This window comes from Hemitrygon akajei, chromosome 6 (genome assembly GCF_048418815.1).
Source record: "Hemitrygon akajei chromosome 6, sHemAka1.3, whole genome shotgun sequence".
In the NCBI taxonomy this organism is placed as follows: domain Eukaryota; kingdom Metazoa; phylum Chordata; class Chondrichthyes; order Myliobatiformes; family Dasyatidae; genus Hemitrygon; species Hemitrygon akajei.
Genome location: NC_133129.1, coordinates 178,320,973 through 178,342,967, shown reverse-complemented (window position 1 = coordinate 178,342,967; position 21,995 = coordinate 178,320,973). Strand labels below are relative to the sequence as shown.

General features: G+C 40.4%; 1 protein-coding gene across 1 annotated transcript in view; it reads right to left on the bottom strand.

Annotated features, from left to right (window-relative positions):
• ccdc73 (coiled-coil domain containing 73) overlaps nucleotides 1-21,995 on the bottom strand; it is a 197,208-nt gene that overhangs the window by 61,608 nt on the left and 113,605 nt on the right. Inside the window, exons 14-17 of the mRNA XM_073049832.1 lie at nucleotides 14,252-14,389; nucleotides 11,418-11,628; nucleotides 4,373-5,932; nucleotides 776-909 (exon numbers count right to left, since the gene is read on the bottom strand). Coding sequence (XP_072905933.1) covers nucleotides 776-909; nucleotides 4,373-5,932; nucleotides 11,418-11,628; nucleotides 14,252-14,389 — 2,043 coding nt within the window. The remainder of the gene's footprint in view (nucleotides 1-775; nucleotides 910-4,372; nucleotides 5,933-11,417; nucleotides 11,629-14,251; nucleotides 14,390-21,995) is intronic.

Genomic DNA, 21,995 nt, shown 5'->3' with positions numbered 1-21,995 from the left:
TAGTTTAAATCTAAAGTACTTCCTACTTCCCCCCAATGTTAGTTACAGCTAAGGTAAAGTGTGTGTACTTTTGATGACAATTTATACAGGAGTATTCAATGCATAATGTATTATTCTACAGCCAAGGTGGGGTTAAATGTAAAGCGGTTCACTCCACTAAGACCAAGAGGTCTAAATGGTGCATATTTGAATGACCTGTGGTTAGTTTCAAGCTAATTCTTCCAATGCAGACCCCCAATTGCTCCAGCTTTGCAAAACAATTTGGTAAATACTTCCATAATACACAGTTGGGATTCAGAAATGTGGTAGTGAATGGTTCATGCAAAACTTCAAGAAATAGATTCAGGTGCAAACCATTTGTTTTGTTACCTTAGAGCCATTTCTTACATAACTCTGTAACTCCTGATGGCTTAGGGATTAAATGTTTTTTCTGTCCATCATGCCCCAAACTGTTCCTCTGATGGGCAAAAGTTTAGATATACAGTAAGTATTGAACTTCCTTCATTCTTGTCTTGACAATTAAAGCTTTGTTCATAATAGCCTGTACCACATTTCTCTCTGTGAAACCAGCCTTGTAAAGGAATCAGATCTGGCCTTGTTGATGTATGCAGTCTGCCTATTTATCAGCTTTAATTGCATAAAAATCTGATGCCATGCCCGTCAGTATTTTTGAAACCCATCTGTGTAATAAATTATCTGCTTGCCTATAAAAACTCCGCATTCCTCTCAAATTAGCTAATCTAACATTGAGAATTATGTGTTAAAATGTACGTACCTGCTCTGGAGGTTGTGAAAAATCACAAAACGTCTGCACTATTGCATTCCAATCTTCTTTGGAATTTCTCTTGGGGTAAAGAGGAACACTGAAGGTATTAAAAGTGTCATTCACCCTTTTAGTACTGGGAGAATCTGAGTGACAGAAAGGAAATGGTTACACTACACTCAATGCTCTAAACTTTGAAATTCCCCAGATGCTAATTTTGAAGTCACTGAACTGCTAGTTTCTATCTGACCTTGAGAATTATGGCTATTCCACTTTAATCAGAGACACTTCACTGTTCATCCATTCACAATACAATTTCCTATTCAAATTCAGGCTTTGATCTTATACTGTCAGATCACTCAAAACTCATTTACAGTATTTGTTCAAAATGCATCTTTCCTTGATAAATGCTTAACTAGTGGTTAATTTCTAGAAATGACAAGTATTAATTTACAAAAATTCCACCTTATTAAGCCTCAGATGTGCATATTCTGTTATTTCTTCTGATGATTTGGTTTCCTGTCAGGATAAAGAGAAATACACTTTGTAGAGTTCACGTCTGTGTCTGGACTTAGTCACACAGGGTCTGGTAAGTTGATCATGTGAGACAGTAAATCACCTTTGATTAGTTTGATGATGGAAAGCCCCGTATGACCAATACATTTCAGACTTTGGGAGTAAGCCAGGAGAGGAGACATACGTGTTCCGTGAGTTAGCTTATGCCTTCAAAGTTACATAGGAGATACTGGATAGATGGGAGTGAAATGCAAGGTAGTAATTTATTCAAAGGATGCAGACAACATGATGAACTACAGAAATAAAAGGCAACATTTTTGTATTGTGTAATTCAAGAGCACGATTTCAATGGCTACTATTGTGGATTAATTATTTGCTATGGCTAGGTATAACAGTGGAAAGAAGAGAGAAATATATTGACAATTCACATATAATTGAAGGGGAAATTAGAAAGAAAGACTTCAAGGGAGTGTAAAGAATCTGTAGGGAGAGTCTGTAACCACACTGTAAAAAGAACAATAAATAAAAGTAGATTAGGCCAGGTGATCCACAGTGGGGGACAACTGCAATGACTGGATGAGACCATTTCAGCTAAACAGACACCAAGGGTAGTTAATATTGTTGGCAACTTATCTAAATTGGTGGCTACTTGCTCTCTTTTGTTATCCCATTATCTTCCAATTTTATTAAGAAGAAGACAGAACTATAAAAACTTAATTTCATAAATGAGCTGTTTCAGACCATGTCATTTTAAGAAGCCGTAGTTATCTCTGGGACTTCTTTTAACTTTCACTAAGGTAAGTACCCTCCCATTAGTATACGCCTAAGGTAACAACTGATCCTCCATATCACTGAATAAAATAGATTCGCTTGTTATAGTTATCTATTACAGTGTATGTGCAGCACCACTTATTAACTATGCAGCAGAGATGTGGTTCCTCAGAAGAATGCTATGCATATCATATAGGGACAGGTTAACCAGCGAAGAAGTTCTACAGAGAACGAAAACAAAACATTCATTACTTTAAAAAAAATCAGAAAACAGCAATCAAAATTCTTTGGGCACATCATGCGAAGAGAGACACATTAGAACATTTAGTTACAACTGGAAAGCTGGAAGGAAAAAGAAGCAGAGGCTGACAGAGAATGAGAATAATAGATGGAATAACATGCAACACACACAAAATTCCACCAGCATTTTGTGTGTGTTGCTTGAATTTCCAGCACCTGCAGATTTCCTCGTCGATGAAATAACATCATGGTTAGAAACAGTGGAGGAAACAACTACAATTCAGAGGGTCAGGGATCGTGATGGATGGAGAAACATGATCACCCATGCTGAACGGCAAGGCACCTGAATGAATGAATGAAGTAGTTCTGAGGGCATTAACAATCAACAGTGGAGCTGGACTGGTCACTTGTGGCCACAGGCTGCATTTGTAAACCAGCTGAGTCCATGAAAAAGGACATACACAAATTGCCAAAGTTACTAAATTCAGTCCGATTAATGGCAAGCAAGGTATGACTGGTAGTATACACCACTAAAGTACAGGAGCCTTAGGTCCCACACCAGCAGGTTCAGGCACACTTCTTACCCTTTTACCCCTCTACATTCTGGGAGTTGTGGTGGAGGAGTACAAATACTTGGGAGCTCACCTCACTAACAGACTTGACTATTTTATAAGGAAGGTGAGATCCTTCAATGTGTGCAGCAGAATGTTGGAGATCTTCTACCAGTCTGTTGTAGCGAGTGTAGTCTTCTTTGCAACTTTATGTTGGGGGAGCAGCATCGGTGCTGGTGATGCAAAAAGACTGAATAAACTCAATCGGACCCGTCGTTGGTTACACCCTGGACTCTTTTGAGTTAGTGGTTGAGAGGAGGTCACTAAACAAACTGCCATCCATTATGGACAATCAGGCACATCCTGTCCACGACCGACTGAATAAGTAGCGGAGCACCCTTTCAAACAGACTCATTCAGCTCCGCTATCACAAGGATCATTACAGAAAATCTTTCCTATCAAATGCAATAAGCATATACAACAGTTCATCTCTGTGACAGCAGAACACACATCAAGGTAAAATAGTCTGTTTTAATATTTCCTACATATTATGGCACATTGGTAAATTCTGTTTATATTATTATTCTGTACTTTTTATTAGTTAAGTCTGCACGCTGCTAAGAGTGTCTTTAAATGTTGCTGCTGTAACAAAAGAATTTCCCACTTGTGATCAATAAAGTATTTATTATTATTACTATTCTTTATTAGGCTCCTGAACCAGCGTGGATAACTTCACTCACTTCAACACTGAACAGATTCACTATGGATTCACTTTCAGTGATTCCACAACTTATGTTCTCGGTATTATTTAGTTAGTTATTCATTCATTTACTTTTTTGTATTTGCACAGTTTATTTTCTTTTGTGAATCGGTTGCTTTTCAGTCTTTGTGTGTCATTTTCATTGATTCTACTGTATCTGCTGTGAATGCCCGCAAGAAAATGAATTGCATGGTAGCATATGATGACATATATGTACTTGGGAAGTAAATTTACTTTGAACTTTATCAAAATCTACCACTAACCAAGTTTCTATAAAATCTACACTGTGTGTGAATCATGTCTGGACTGCTACCAAGCAGATAATCTCGTCAAAAACAAAATCTCAAATGGTACATAATTGAGTTTAACCTTGGCAGACACTTTCATATATTAAATATAATGTGGGAGAGGTATAAATAATTTCAACACATCTTTTTCTTAGTGTCAGAGCAAATAACAGGAACCTCAGTGCTGCTGTAATGATGTACACACAGCCTCCAACCATTAGATAACTTCCCTTTACTAACAGTCAGTGATGATCTATAGTTCATTATGAGAAAATAACACATTATAAAATAACATTGCTAGAGGTTAGATGGTTCAGTAATTAAGAAATTAGCCTTGCCATGTATTAAGTAGACCACTACTTCCAATTACATTAGATTTGACTGATACATCCCTGAAGGGTACATTACTTAATAGTTTAAATTCTAACTGTTTCTTCCATTCATTTGCAATGTTAGGATCACATAAAAATAAAGTAAACATTACCTGCTACAATTGGCCTCGTCAGACTCATTTCACTGATGGATTTCGGTAAAACAAACGTCAAAGGGACCTTTCTGCTTGGGATAGGAGCTTCCAATTTGTCTCCGGGCAGCGAGAATGGGAGTGAAACCATGGCTTTGTTCACCACATACTTTTCTTTTCTAGGGGCCAGAGAAGGCAGACGACAAAATTTCCAGGAACACTGATTTACCATTGTTTTGCTGGTTGCAGCCTCTGCCTCTGAAGTTCGTGTTTCATCTCTGTGATCCAGACTGATGGCTGCAACTGGATTCAATGCAGTATTTATAAAGATGGGTTTGAGTTCATTTTCTGTTACCTTGGAGAAGACCTCTACTTCTTGTGATTCAGGGCATAAACCTAGTTTACTAATTGCTTCTTGCCCACTTTCCACTGCAGCTGCTAAACCCATTGCACTATGAACTTCCTTTCTATCTTGAGAGTTTGGGGTTACAGTCACACTGTGTGTGATATTTAATGAGAGGTTACTGTTCTCACAGTCTTTGTTTTGAGTCATATTGTCTTGTAGATATTCAAGGTTTCCCAAAGTTTCACCAGCATTAGGTTCAATTTTATCCAAACATGTGGCTGCTTTGCTATCAGAAGCAAAAGCTTCTAGGTAATTTGTTTCCTTCTGTTGGTCATCAGTATTAATAGGAATGCTTTCTGAATTACTACCAACTTCCTTGGTAATGTCTTTCCCATCATTGGTGGGGTTCAGCAGTTTTTCAACTGAAATGTCTATTTTATTGTTAGGATTAACACAAGTGTTAACAATACAGTTTTCAAATGGAACTTTATGATCAGACTGATCAATGGATAACATTGGGGAACTGACATCTGGTTTACAGCAAGGATGAAACAATGTAGGAGATCTGATTGTACCACTGGTAGCAGCACAGTTTTCCTCCATTACAGTAATAGCTTGTCTCAGGCATTCTTGTTGGGGCTGCTGTTGTAAGATGGAGTTCTGCTCATTTTTAATTTCAGGTATTGCTGATTGAGAGTTGAGATCAGAAACAGCATGGTTCTGAGCTTGGATAGTCTCCCTTCGTACTTCATTTGCACTGACTTCCTTTGTCAAAATCGCATCATTGCCAAGTGTTGTTCTGGCTTCAGTCCTCGGTGGTTCATTTATAAAGACACCTTTGTCACACTGTGTGGTTTCTGTCTTATCATTGGTATCGCTCTTGCCTGCACCGAATTTATGTGCAATGGAGTCTGTCTGCTGACCCTCATCTGCACTGCAGACACCTAATGCATCAGCACTGTCTGAGAGCACCTTTCCTCCTTCCACTGGGACTTCTGCCAAACAGACAGAACCGCACTGTGGCTCCAGTTTTGCATGTGCAGATTCAGCCTCACAGAAAATGTTCCCTGTTTCACCTCGGTGAATAACTTTCAGCTCTTCAGCATCACCTTCCACAGTTGCTACGCAAATGCACTCTTTCTCATTCACAAAGACAGCCTCGTTATCAGTTGCTTTCCTTGGCATTTTTGCAGATGTGTTAGTAGCATCTGGAGAAAATGCACTCCTGTTATTAACTGTTGTGATTTAAAAATAAGTAACTTGTAATCCAGATCTACATGTAAGTTTCTCCATATTTGATTTATTCTACACAAATTTGTTTAAGGAAATGTTTAAGATAGGTTTCCTATGGCAACTCATACTTGGTCAAAATCTTGTTCAGTAGAAAATTTTGTTAGTGTCCTTTAGCAAAGTGAGAGACCTTACCTTTTACTCTCAACTCTAACCATTTCCCTACATTTCTTCCTCTATTTCCTCTTGGCTACATCTTTATTTTAATGTGAGGATGTATTGGTTGTAGCTAACAATGATGACGCCAGCTGATGTACTGTTCCCAGCCATACCCATTAGTATCTCAGCTACCTCCCCCACCCCTGCAAATTCCAGATTCAGCAATACCTCCAACATTCCCATGAGCAGAGATCATTCCAACATCCACAGCAAGTAAAATCCACAGTAACTTAAGACAACAGAACCCCGTCTGCAATTTGGAGGTGGTGTTGTTTGTGGAAGTACAGGAGGAACTGTGAGCTTAGGAAATGGTGAGAGTGGGATTAATATCCCAAACTCAATAGTTTTGTCATCATCAGAAGCATGGAGGTTTCTGTTGTCTTTCACTACAGTGGATTTTTCTCGCTATAAATGTTTCTGCTCAAGAGAATGATGGAGATATTGCTAATTATGGAATTTGCAGGAGGTACCTAATAAATGGCCAATGAGTTCATGGTCTTCTGCTGTTATAGCCCATCCACTTCACAGTTTGACATGTATGTTCAGAGATGGTTTTCTGCACACCACTGTTGAAACGCATGATTATATGAGTTACTGTCACCTTCCTGTCAGCTTGAACCAGTCTGGCCATTCTCCTCTGACCTCTCTCATCAACAAGGCATTTTCACCCACAGAACTACCACTCATTGGATGTTTTTTTTGTTTTTCACACGATTCTCTATAAACTCTAGAGACTGTTATTGTGTGAAAATCCCAGGAGATTAGCAGTTTCTGAGATGACAGTCAAAGTCACTTGGATCAAATTTCTTCCCCATCCTGATGCTTAGTCTGAACAACTGAATCTCTTAACCACTCTTATGCCTTGTCAGCTGGTGGTGCAGTGACATCAACGCCGGACTCCAGAACAGAGGTTCCAGGGTTCAAATCCAGTTCCCGAGTACACTTTCCATCCATGACAGGTTGAGTGTTGAGCTCGCAACTTGACCTCATAAAATAAAAAAAAAGAAAAATACTGCAAAACGTCTGTGTGAGGAGTGGCGCGCCACACAGTCTTTCGTTCCACGCTTTGTAAGGCATGAAAATGCCCGATGCTGGCCTCTCAGGCCTGAGTCAATGTCATCATCATCATTAATGCCTTGAGGTTCTGCCATATGATTGGCTGAGTAGATCCTCTGTACCTCCCTCTGTACTGGAAGACCACAATCAGTGGAAATTATATCTCCACCTCGCTAACAATAGACACTGCCGCACATCCAGGATGTGTGCTTAGCCCACTGTTCTACTCTCTCTACACCCATGGCAGCACGGCAAGGCACAGCTCAAATGCCATCTATAAATTTGATTATGATACAATTGTTGACAGAATCTCAAACAGTGACAAGAGGGTGTACAGGTGCAAGATATACTGGTAGTTGAGTGGTGTCACAGCATCCTCAGTAAGACCAAAGAACTGATTGTGGAGTTCAGAAGGGGTAAGACGAGAGAACACAAACCAGTCTTCATAGAGGGATCAGAAATGGAGAGGGAGCAATTTTGAATTCCCAAGTGTCAATATCTCTGAGGACCTAACCTGAACCCAATATATTGATGCAGCTATAAATAAGACAAGACATCAGCTATAAGTAAGACAAAACAGCGAGTCCTTGTGCAGGATACCCTAAAGGTTAACTTCCAGGTTGAGTCGGTGGTGAAGAAGGTGAATGCAATGTTAGCATTCATTTCTAGAGGTATAGAATATAAGAGCAGGGATGTGATGTTGAGGCTCTATACATTACAGGGGGGCATTGGGAGCGGACCCAAGTGCAGGACACAGTCACAGAAGTAGTATGAACAGAACAGTGTATATTGATAGTTACTAGGAAGACCAGGGAGTGAGGACTAAATGTCAACATGTATGTAAACATTGGATAACAAACCAGTAAAACCTGGACTAGGACGTGGACTTGGAACCTGGACTTGAACTTGCCTTGGACTCAACTTGGACTAGGGACCCAGATCCTGGACCTCGGCTTGGATTCGGAACTTGGATCTTGATTCGGACTTGGAACTCGGACCACGAGCTTGGACTTGGACAACGAAGAGACAGAATACCCAACTTGGAGTAGTGGCAAACGGCCGGACCTACTCAGCTGGAAGGACTTGGACAACAAGAACACTACTCAACTCGGAGTAACGGTAAATGGCCAGACCTACTCAGCTGAAAGGACTCGGACAATGAGGAGACAGAATACCCAACTCATAGTGGCAGACAGCCAGGCCTACTTAGCAGGAAAGGACTTGGACAACAAGAAGACAAAACCACACAATGACAGTCCACACTTATCTTTGCTCGGAGTGGCAGCAAATGGCCAGCAAGTCTTCAGCCGACCACGAAAACGATAGAATATGTACCTTACTCAGAGCAGCAGCAAAAAAGCCGGCAACTCAGCTGGACACAAAAATGACTGAATTCACTAAGCAGCCACAGGCACTGAGGTGACTAGAGTCCACGATTAACGACAGTCCTGGGATGAGCATAACCGCAGTGGCTACGGTGAAATGACTGGCTTCCAGTGACTGGTTTCCAGTGATGAACTTCTGGTAACGGTAACCCAGAGCCTTTATGTTGCCAGTACGAAATGAAGATCCAGTGCCTTAATCAAGGCGCCCAACGGAACACAGGGAAAAGGAAATAACTGCAATGAGGAATCCACGGACCGGACTGTGACACTATAAGGCACTCATGAAACGACATCTGGAGTATTGTGTGCAGTTTTGGGCTCCTTATGTTAGAAAGGATATACTGACATTAGAAAGGGCCAGAGAAGACTCACAAGAATGATTCCAGGAATGAAAGGGTTATCATATAAGAAACTTCTGGCAGCACTTGGGCTGTATTCCCTGGAGTTCAGGAGAATGAGGGGGGATCTCATAGAAACGTTTCAAATATTCAAAGGCCTGAGCAGATTAGATATGGTAAAGTTATTTCCTGTGGTAGTGGGGTCTAGGACAAGAGGGCACGACTTCAGGATTGAAGGATGTCCATTTAGAACAGAGATGCGGAGAAATTACTTTAGTCAGAGGGTGGTAAATCTGTGGAATTTGTTGCCATGAGCAGCTGTGAAGGCCAAGTCATTGGGTGTACTTAAGGCAGAGATAGATAGGTTCTTGATTAGTCAGGGCATCAAAAGGGATGGGGAGTTGGGGTGACTGGAAGAATTGGATCAGCCCATGATTGACTGGTGAAGCAGACTCAAACGGCCAAATGGCCTGCTTCTGCTCCTATATCTTATGGTCTTATTTCATGAGGAGTTTGAGGATATTTGGTATGTTGCCAAAAACACTTGCAAATTTCTACGTGGAGAGCATTCTAACTGGCTACATCATCATCTGGTATGAGGGAGTTTCTGCACAGGATCAATGTAAGGTGCAGAGCTGTAAAATTAGTCAGCTTCATCATGGGCACTGGCCTCCATGGTATCCAGGACATCTTCAAGTAACGGTGCCGCAGAAAGGCAGCATCCATCATTAAGGACCTCCACCATGCAGGACATGCCATCTTCTCATTGCTACCATCAGCAAGGAGGTATAGAAGCCTGAAGGCACACACTCAATGATTCAGGATAGCTTCTTCCCTCTCCCTCTCTCATCCAATTTCTGAATGGACATTAAACCCATTAACACTGCTTCCTCACCATTTAATATATGTATTATTTTCTTTTTTTTCCTCACCCCTTATGGGTGGTGTATGTCTATTTTTCCCTTAATCTCAGGTCCGCCACCAGAGGCCTGGGAGCTTGAGGTTCAGCGCAGTATCCTTGCTGGTCCTAGTAGTGCGCTCTTCTGAATCTAGATCTCAGATGCTGGTCCCGGAATTTTTTGGAGCCAGCCCAGGTGTCACAGCTCCAAGTGCTTCTATCATTGCCAGGATTACTCTGGGTTTAACCTTCCACATCCTTACTATCTGCTCTTTCAAGCCCTGGTATTTCTCCAGCTTCTCATATGCTTTCTTCCTGATGTTACTGTCATTCAGGATTGCCACATCTATTACTATTGCTTTCTTCTGTTCCTTGTCCAGTATTACTATATCTGGTTGCTTGGCCAGTACCCGATTATCAGTCTGTATTTGGAAGTCCCACAGGATCTTAGCTCTGTCATTCTCCACTACCTTCTCATCAGGTGCTTCCCATTTGGACTTGGAAGTATCCAATCTATACTCAACGCAGATGTTCCTGTGCACAAGTCGGCGGCGGCGGTGGTGGTGGGTGTGTGCGCGTGTGTAATTCAGTAATTACACATACTGTAATTCAGTTTCACGACATATAACAGTGATATTAAACCTGATTCTGATAATGAGCAGGTGTACCTAATATAGTGACCACTGAATGTAAATTCTGAGTGTAAGCCCTGATATGTTGTGCATTCACTCGACCATGCCTGTCCCAGCTTCTAGACAGAGCTATCCAATTAGTTCCATTCACTATTTATTTCTTTTATCAAGTACTGTATATATCCAATTCACTTTTGAAATCTGTTTTTAAATACATTTCCACTATTCTTTCAATGTGACCGGCTATACAGCAAAGATCTCATCTAATTTCTGCTTCTTTACTGATTACATTATACATAATCTCACCACTATCCTGCCTTTAGGAGAGTCACTAGAAATCTGGCAGCAAGTGTTTAAAGAGTTCCTCAGACATTTTACAATCACTTAGTGGCATCAGCTTTATTTCACATATCTGGAAATCCACAAATACACCAAAGGGTCAGCCACTCAATACTGGGATGAGAAGAAATTAATTTACACATGCAGAAATGGAATTTTGAAATTTTCTACCTAACAGGGCTGAGTATATTAAGGTAGAAACTTCAATTTTTTAGGTATTAGAGAAATCAAGCTTAGTATATGAAAGTGTTACTGAGTTAAAAGGTCAGTCATGAATGGCAGAGCAGACACAAGGGGCTGAATGGCCTCCATGCTGCTGATTCTTATGTTTTTGCATATTTTAATATTAGCCATCAAGCTGAAAAAAATAAGACATGCTAAGACAAATCATACTCTGCATCACAAGACAGCAACTAGTATGTATTCTTAAAACTGATCATACCAATAAATCAGTATAGTCTATACTGACAACAGCATGTATTTGCAACATTTGATCGCTTCTAAAATAAACATTATTTTCTTAAGTTTCAAGGTTTTGTTCTGAATTCAGTTTTTGACTAAGACTCATAAGCAACAGACAGAATAATTCAGAAGATTCCTGTTATTTCTAGAGTGTCATGTACCTGTATTATCTGTAGTAACTTTTCCTTCCTGGTCACTGTTCTCTTGTTTTGTGATGTCTAACTCATTGGACTCTTCATCTATTTCCTTTATGTGGCTGTGAATTCCTACGTGGTTAAACTCACTGTCAGTAACCACTAACGCTTCACTCACACTAGTCTGCAGTCCTGATGTCCCCTGTACTGTGGGTTGCTCAGAATGCTGCAAGATATTCTAATAGGGGGAGGAGGGAAGTGAACAAGTAGCTCTGCATTAACACTGGAGTACTTTTACCAGAAATAATAACACTAATAAATAATTTAACATGATTTTTTGTTCATTTCTGGATCTAGGTTTGTACCTCAGACCGAACACTATGAGTTTAAAAAGAAAGAATTTAAATTTTCATTCCACCTTCCATAACCTCTCATAAATTTCTCATAAAAAGATTTCTTCTTCAAGCAGCACACACAAAATGCTGGAGGAACTCAGCAGGACAAGCGGTATCTATGGAAAAGAGTACAGTCGACATTTTGGTCCGAGACCCTCCAGCATCTGTACATTTTCTCTTGTTTGAGATTTCTTCTTCAGCCTTTTTCTTTTCCCACCTATCCCCTCCCAGCTTCACACTTCATCCGCCTCTCCCCCACCAGGTCTCATCTAACACCTGGGAGCTTGTACTCCTTCCCCTTCCCCCTCCCCCCAGTCACCTTATTCTGGCTTCTGTTCCCTTCCTTTCCAGTCTTGATGAAGGGTCTCAGCCAAAAATGTCCACTGTTTATTCCCTTTCATAGATGCTGCCTGACCTGCTGATTTCCTGCAGCAAGTGTGTCACTCTGGATTTCCAGCATCTGCTGATCCTTTTATGCTTACATCTCATTACCCAAAATGCTTTAGTACCGATAAAGTATTTTGAAATGTGGTTGTCACTATTGTTATGTTGGGTATTTAATGGCAGTGAAATCCTTTAAATGGTACTGTGATTAATCGCCACATCATTGGCTTTATTGCTGCTGGTTAAGGGAAAATACTGCCCAGTACACCAGGGAGATCTCTGGCGATGTATGAAAATAATCCAGGGTAATATTGAGAGATTACTGAATTCACTTGAGTTACAGTTCTCTGGATGGGAAATGCCACTTGTCACCACCTCAGAACAAGTTCTCATGAAACATTTGGAAAGTAGGGGAACTGTGGGATTAAATGGCTTGTTGCCATTTTGTAAATTCTATGTTATACAATATGAACAATGTTCTCAAAGCAGCTGATCGTTAAGAGTTATGGGGATGTGGCAGGTGGATTTTTCCAGGTAAATACATTCTGAAGTCTCTCTCTCTCGCTCTCTCACTCTCACACACACACATACACTCACCCCCTCCCCTCAGCAGGTCAGGTAGTATCTATGTGTCCTAATAAAAGGTCTCTGCTCAAAACATAACTATTTCTTCCTCTCCACAGATGCTGCCTGGCCTAAAGAGTTCCTCCAGCATCTACAGATTCTCTTGTGTTTTCGATTGTGAAGTGATTTTCCAGAGGCAACAATCTTAAAAAAAGAGGTTTTGTGAATGCATTAAATCAGTAATATACATCTTCAGCATGATTATGATACTGATTCCCTTTTCATTGTGATGCTACAGTTGAGATACATAAAGTCAAAACCATTGCTAATCCTGTGCACCAAAAACAAGAACACAAAACTAATATTCCTACCACTGCTAACTGTTTAACCCTACTATATCACAATTCCAAGAATAATATGTATAATAATCTTTCATTTAGTGGAAGCTTTAAGTTCGAGTTAATTTACTGTTTTTCAATCCTCATAAAAACAGGCTAGTCAGTGTCAGAGAATTAGACAGCATGGTAACAGGCCCTCCAGCACTGCAAGTACCACCTGAAGCTGCTTTTGACCCAGATCCCTTGAAACCTTTCCTATCCACTGTAATTGTACTTGCCTCTGGCAATTCATTGTATATCCTCACTACCATCTGTGTGAAAAAGCTGCACCTCAAGTCACCTCCAAATCTTTCCCCTCTCGCTTTAAATCTATAATCCCTGGTTTTAGATTTGCTTATCCTGGGGAAAAAGGTTGTGACCATCTATCCTATTTATGCCCCTCATGGTTTTATAAAGTTCTCTAAGGTGCCCCTTCAGCCTCCTGCACTTCAGAGGAAAAAGTCCCAATATATCCAGCTCTGCAGTCCCAGTAACTTCTCAGTCTGATTTGTAGAAACTTGCTGTATACAAACTGACCATAGTTTTCTGCAATGCATTGATGGCTGAACTTTAAAATCTGCACAAAGTGTTTGGGATTTCCAGAGGTGACTGAAAGTACCTATCAATGCAATTCTTTTCCATCATTTGAATTTTCCTTCATTTCAATCTGGATCTTTCTAGTGATCTTGGTCCTCCTTAATTTCCAATCTGCATTTGTTACTATACTTTCAAATCTATTTCTCCTTCCTTGTCAGTATTCCAAACTTTAAACTGGCCATCTAAGAATAATTTTGATGCTAGGAATCCCCAATACATTACATCACTATCAATCACACAATTATCAATGCCAACTGTATCAGTATATCACCAAATAGTCACATCTACTAATAACAGCCTGCGTTATTCCTTCTTAACTTTCAAACAAGTCAGTAATTTAAGAACTACTTGCTCTTCTATAGCAGTGTATCTGTACAGAAATTTGAAGGCTGCAGACTTCAGTCAAAAATGTTCTCTTAATATTTAGTTTACAGTGTAATAGAGCTTCGAAATTTGTAAATCCATCTAAATACTATAGCTACAGGCCAGTATGAGATATACTAAAACCTACCTCTCTTTCTGGACCCTTTAAATTAAAATTCACCTGTTGTATCTTTATTTGGTGTTCTTGTACACTCTGTGCAGGAAGTTTATAGTAGACTTCTTGGCACGTTGCATGGGCCTTTTTGAATGATTCTAATTCAGATTTAATTTGTTGCTTTTCTTCATTTAATCTAGCCTCCTGCAAGCAAGAATCACAGGTCCTATAAGTCTCGTACAATAGAGAAACATCCAAGTGGGAAAAATGTGATTACTTCAACTTGCGCCTATAAAGTCAGTAGTTACCAAGAACATTGTGCCTTGATTGTGGTATGGATTATCAGAGAAGAAAATTTAACCATTTTACCACGTTAAAGAGATTTATTTATCTATGCTTCCTAAGGACACATTAACAGTATTGGTACAGACTTGAAATTTAAACACTCAGCTGTACTCTCAGTTGTTAGTGAACATTATGGGTGTGAAAAAAAGAATTTATTAAAAAGAGGCAAAGTGCTATTTGACTATAACTGATTTACTATTCCCTCTCAATCCCATTCTCCTGCCTTAAACTCATATCAATCAAGTACCCATCAACCTCCACTTTAAATATAACCAATGACTTGGGCTTTGCAGCCATTTGAAGTAATAAATTCCACAGATTCACCGCCCCAGTTGAGAGCTTAACATCCAAGGATACACATTGTAGTGAAAGGATAGGCAGAGGGGGTGAGGTGGCTCTGTTGGTAAAAAATGAAATCAAATCATTAGGAAGAGGTGACATATGATCAGAAGAGGTAGAATTCTTGTGGGTAGAGTTAAGAAACTGCAAGGATAAACAGACCCTGATGGGAGATACAGTATATATTGGCCTCCAAACAGTAGCTACGATGTGAGCTACGAATTACAACAGGAGATAGAAAAGGCATGTCAAAAGGGCAACGTTACAAAAGTCATGGGGGATTTCAATATGCAGATAGATTCAGAAAATCAATTTGGTGCTGATTTTGGATCCCAAGACAGAGAGTTTGTAGATTGCCAGCGAGGTGGCTTGTTTAGAACAGCTTGTGGTTGAGCCACGAGGGGAAAGCTTATTCTGGATGGGGTGTTATGTAATGAACATGATTTGATTAGGGAGCCTAAGGTAAAGGAACTCTGAGGATGCAGTAATCATAATATGATAGAACCCACCATGCAATCTGAGAGGGAGAAGCTAAAGTCAGATGTATCCATATTACAGTGGAGTAAAACATATTAAGAGTGGGGCTGGCCAAAGTTGATTGGAAGGGGACACTAGCAGGGATGACGACAGAACAGCAATGGCTGGAGTTTCTGGGAGAAATTTGGAAGGTGCACGATAGCTACATCCCAAAGAAGAATAGCATTCTAAAGGTAGGATGATGCAACCCTGACAGGCAAGGGAAGTCAAAAACAACATACATAAAAGCAAAAGCTCGGTATATAATAGAGCAAAGATTTGTGGAAAGTTTTTAAAAACCAACAGAAGGCAACTAAAAAGCCATAGGGAAGGAAATCATGAAATATCAAGGTAAGCTAGCCACTAATATCAAAGAGGATACCAGAAGATTTTTCAGATGGAGTGCCTCATAGAAGCATTCAGCACCCAGTTCTTTGTTCACATAAAAGCATTACATCCATATTCTTTAATCAATTTAACTGAGAATTTTTATTTGTGAATCACATGCTCCTTTTTTGAGCAGAGCCCAAAAAGCAGGGAAAATTGTAAAGTATGAAAAACTAAAAATTGTAAAAACTGAAATCTCAGCAGTTCAAAAGCATTCATCCCCCTTTGCTTAGTACTTAGGTGAACCATCTTTCACAGCTATTACGATCTTTTTGGATAAGCCTCTATTAGCTTTGTACAATGTGATGGAGCAGGACCTCAAGGGTAGTAATCTCAGGATTGCTGCCTGTGCCAGGCGACAGTGAGGATAGGCATAGAATGAGGAAGCAGATAAATCATGGCTGAAGAATCGGAGCAGCTTGTGGTTGAGCCACGAGGAGGATGGGTGTTACGTAATTAACACAATTTGATTAGGGAGCCTAAGGTATAGGAACCTCAAATTTCAGATTTTTGGATCATCGGGATCTCTTCTGGGGCAGGTGTGACCTGTACAAAAGGGACAAATTGCACTTAAACGCAAGGGGAACCAATATTCTTGCAGGCAGGTTTGCTAGAGCTGTTGAAAGAGGTTTAAGCTAATATGGCAGGGGGATGGGAACATATAACAGAGCTGAGGATGAGACAACAGGTTTACAAGTAGATGATGGGTGTAATATGAATGTAAGAAAGGACAAGCCAATGATTGGGTACAAATGCAGACAATGCAAAGAGTTAAATTAGGGGCAAAACTCAAAAGGGCGAAGAATGCAGGACTGAAGGTGCTGTTTTTAATGCACATAGTATTCAGAATAAGATGGACAAACTTGTGGTGCAATTAGAGATTAGTCGGTATGATGTTGTGGCTAAAAGGAGGTCATAGTTGGAAGCTTAATATCAAAGGATATACTTTGTATCAAAAGGACAGGCAGGTAGATATCGGTGGTGGTGTGGCTCTGTTGGTAAGAGATGGAATTACTTCTTTAGAAAGAGGTGACATAGGGTCAGAGAATGTCCAATCTTTGTGGATGGAGTTAAGAAACAGCAAGGGTTAAAGAAAAACATCATGGGAATCATATATAGGCCTCCAAATAGTAGCCAAAACGTGGAGTTGAGATTGCAAAGGAAGCCAGAAAGTGCACGTAATAAGGGTATATCAGAATTGTAATGAGGAACTTCAATATGCAAGGGAATTGGGAAAATCAGGTTGGTGTCGGATCACAAAAGAGAGAATTTATTGGATCCCTACAAGATGGCTTTTTAGAGCAGCTTGTGCTTAAGCCTACTCAGGAAGAGGCCATCTTAAATTGGGTGTCGTGTAATAATTCAGATTTTATAGGGAACTGAAGGTAAAGGAACCCTTAGGAGACACTGTTCATAATATGATTAAATTCATACTACAATCTGAGAGGTAGGAGCATAAGTCAAATGTATCAGCAAAGGGAATTAAAGAGAGGAGCTTGCCCAGGTGGATTGGAGGTTACTGGTGTGGTTGATGGCATAGCAGAGATGGTTAAAGTTTCTGGGAATAGTTCACAAAGTGCAGGATAGATACATTCCACAGAAGAAGTTGTTCTCAAATGGCAGGGATAGGCAATTGTGGCTGATGAGGAAGTTAAGGACTGCAATAAGAAAAGGGCAAATAATGTAGCAAGAGTGAGTGGGAAGTTTTTAAAATCCAACAAAAGGCAACTAAAAAGTTATAAGGGAAAAGATGAAATATGAGGGCAAACTAGCCAATAATATAAAGCAGGGTGCTAAAAGAATTTTTTAGTTATATAAAGACTAAAAGGGAGGTAAGAGTTGATATGGGACCACTGGATAATGATGCTGGTGAGGTAGTAATGGGGGACAAAGAAATGGCAGATGAACTTAATAAGTACTTTGCATCAGTCTTCACTATGGAAGACACTAGGAGTGTATCAGTGTGTCAGAGGTCAGTGCGTGTCAGGGAGGAAGAGTGAGTACCATTACAATTACAAAGGAAATAGTGCTAGGCAAACTCAAAGATCTTAAGGTGGGTAAGTCACTTGGACCAGATGCACTACATCCCAGAGTTCTGAAAGAGGCTGCTGAAGAGATAGCAGATGCAATGGTTATGATCTTTCAAGAAGCACTTGATTCTGGCATGGTTCTGGAGGACTAGAAAATTGCAAATGTCACTCCACTCTTTAAGAAGGGAGAAAATTATAGGCCAGTTAGTCTAACCTCAGTGGTCGGAAAAGTGTTGGAGTCCATTATTAAGGATAAGATTTCAGGGTACTTGGAGACTAATGATAAAACAGGTCAAAGTCAGCAAGGTTTCTGTAAAGGGAAATCTTGTCTAAGAAATCTGTTAGTTCACTGAGGAAGTAACAAGCAGGGTGGACAAAAGAGAGGCAATAAATGTCATTACTTGGATTTTCAGAAGGCATTTAATAAGGTGCCACACACGAGGCTGCTTAACAAGATAAAATCCCCTGGTGTTACAGGAAAGATACTGGCATGAATAGAGGAATGGCTGACAGGCAGGAAGCAGCGAGTGGGAATAAAGGGGGTCTTTCCTGGTTGGCTGCCAGTGACTAGTGATGTTCCTCAGGGGTCAGTATTGAGACTGCTACTTTTCACACTGTCAATGATTTAGATAATGAATTGGTGGGTTTCTGGCAAAGTTTGTGGATGATACAAAAATAGGTGGAGAGGTAGGTAGTGCTGAGAAAGAGATGCAACTGCATCAGGACAAGGCAAATTGGAAGAATAGGCAAAAAAGTGGCAGATGGGATACAGTGTTGGAAAATGTATGATAATGCACTTTGGTAATTATTATCTAAATGGAGAGAAAATTCAAACATCAGTGATGCAAGGGAACTTAGGAGTCCTCATGCAAGACTCTCAAAAGGTTAATTTACAGGTTGAGTCTGTGGTAAAGAAGGCAAATGCAATGTTGACATTCATTTCAAGGGGAATAGAACATAAAACAATGAGATAATGCTGAGGCTTTATAAGAAACTAGTCAGGCCGCAGTTGGGAATACTGTCAACAGCTTTGGGCCCCATATCTCAGAAAGAATGTGTTGTCATTGGAGAGAGTCCAGAGGAGATTCACAAGAATGATTCCAGGAATGAAGGGATCAACATATGATCAGCATTTGGCAGCATTGGGCCTATATTGACTGGAATTTAGAAGAATGCAGGGAGATCTCATTGAAACCTACCGAATGTTAAAAGGATTAGATGAGGTGGATATGGAGAGGATATTTCTTATGGTGGGGGTGTCCAGAATTAGAGGGCACAGCCTCAAAATTGAGGGGTGACCCTTTAGAACAGAGGTAAGGAAGAATTCTTTTTAGCCAGACAGTGGTGAATACCAGACAGCTGTGGAGGGCAAAAACATGGGTATATGTAAAGCAAAAATTGATATTTTACTGATTGGTCAGGGCATCAAAGGTTATGGCAGGAAGGCAGGTGTATGGGGTTGAGTGGGATCCAGGATCAGCCATAAGGACATAAGAAATAGGAGCAGAAGTAGGTCATCTGGCCCGTCAAGCCTGCTCTGCCATTCAAAAAGATCATGGCTGATCTGGCCATGGACTCATCTCCACCTACCTGTCTTTTCCCCGTAACCTTTAATTCCCTTACTATGCAAAAATCTATCCAACCTTGTCTTAAATATATTTACTGTGGTAGGCTCCACTGCTTCATTGGGCAGAGAATTCCACAGGTTCACCACTCTCTGGGAAAAGTAGTTCTTCCTCATCTCCATACTAAATCTACTCCCCTGAATCTTGAGGCTCTGTCCCTGTAGTCCTAGTCTCAACTACCAGTGGAGACAACTTTCCTGCCTCCATCTTATCTATCCTTTTCATAATTTTATGTTTCTATAAGACCTCCTCTCATTCTTCTGAATTCCAGCGAGTACAGTCCCAGGCAACTCAATCTCTCCTCATAGTCTAACCCCCTCATCTCCGGAATCAACCTAGTGAACCTCCTCTGCACTGCCTCCAAAGCCAGTATATCCTTATTCGAGTAAGGAGACCAGAACTGCACACAGTACTCCAGGTGCAACCGCACTGGTACCCTGTACAGATGCAGCATAACTCCCTGCTCTTAAATTCAATCCCTCTGGCAATGAAGACTAACATTCCATCTGCCTTCTTGATACCCTGCTGCACCTGCAAACCAACCTTTTGTGATTCATACACAAGCACTCCCAATTCCCTTTGCACAGAAGCACATTGCAATTTATTACCATTTAAGTTATAATCTGCTCTTTCATTTTTCCTTCCAATGTTTACCAACATTGTACTCCGTCTGCAAGATCCTTGCCCACTCACTTAACCCATCTATATCTCTCTGCAGACTCTCTGTATCTTCTGCACAATTTGCTTTTCCACTCAATTTAGTATCATCAGCAAACTTAGATACATGACACTCGGTCCCCTCCTCCAGATGATTAATGTATATCGTGAACAGTTGCAACCCAGCACCGACCCCGCAGCACACCACTCACCACCGATTGCCAACCAGAGTAACACCTATGTATCCCAACTCTCTGCTTTCTATTCGTTATCCATGGCTATACATCACCCACAACTCTATGCATCCTTATCCTATAGATAAGTCTTTTATGCGACATATTATTCAATACATTTTGCCTACATCCTTTTTTTGAACAGTAGCATGATATTCACCATCTTCCAATCCGCCAGGACCTGCCCAGAGTCCAGAGAATTTTGGCAAATTATCACTAAAGCCTCTTACCATAATTTCTGCCATTTCTTTCACTACCCTGGGATGCATTCCATCACAACAGGAGACTTATCTTCAGGCCCATAAGTTTGCTCAGCACTACCTCTTTAGTGATAGCTATTGTATGAACGTCTTCACCTCCCAGCACATCCATAACATCTCTCCTTGGCATGTTAGATGTGTCCTTCACCATGAAGACTGACACAAAATAGACATTCAAAGTCTCTGCCATTTCCTCATTACCGAATGTCAATTCCCACTTCTCATTCTGCAAGGGCCTACATTCACTTTAGCCACCCTTTTCTGCTTTATATAATTATAAAAGCTTTTACTATCCATTTTTATATTTTGTTCTAATTTATTTTCTTAATCTAGCTTCCGTTTCTTAATTGCTCGCTTAGTGGTTCTTTGTTGCTTTTAAAGTTTTCCCAATCTTCCAGTTTCCCACCACTCTTGGTGACTTTGTATGCACGAGCTTTTAGTTTGATGCCTTCTCTTATTTCCTTAGTTATCCAAGGCAGGACCGCCCTACCCTTACTGTTCTTGCATTTAACTGGAATATACTTTTATTGAGCACTGTGAAAAATCTCTTTGAAAGTCTTACACTATTCTTCAACTGTCCCACCATATAGCCTGTGTTCCCAGTCTACATTAGCCAAATCCTCCCTCATCCATTGTAGTCTCCATTGTATAAGTATAAGACACTGGTTTTAGATTGAACTATTGCACCCTCCATTTGTATGAGAAACTCAACCATACTGTGATCACCCTTTCCAAGAGGATCCCGAACTATAAGATCACTAGTTTTACCTGTCTCATTGCACAAGACCAGATCTAAGATAGCACGTTCCATGATGATAATGGTAGAGCAGAATCAATGGGCTGAATAGCCTAAAACTGCTTCTATGTCTTATGATCTAAGATTTGCCCTTTGCTCCTTGCAAAATTGATCTAGCTCTGCTAGGTTAGTTGGGGAATGATGATGGACAGCAATCTCAAGATTTTGCCAGAGATGTTCAATCATGTTAAAGTCAGGACTCTGTGCAACTCAAGGACATCAATTTTCTTCATTGAAGCCATTTCAGGTTTGCTCTGACAGTATGCTTTGGGTCATTGTCCTGCTGAAAGTCGAACTTCCTCCCCAATTAAGCTTTCTGGCAGAGACTAACAGGTTTTCATCCAGGATCTCTCTGTACTTAGCAGCATTCAATTTCCCAACAATCCTGACCAGATTCAAAGTCCCTGTTGCTGAAAATCATCCCCATAGCATGATGCTAACTCCACCATTCTTCACAGTAGTGATGCCTGTATTAGATCTACACCACACATACGATTAGTGTTGAGGCCAAAAAGTTCCACTTTAGTCTCAAATGAGCACAAGATTTTCTTCCAGATCTGTACAATATCTTCTAAATGATGCTTTGTTAAGCCTTAACGGGCAAGAATATGCTTTTTTTAAA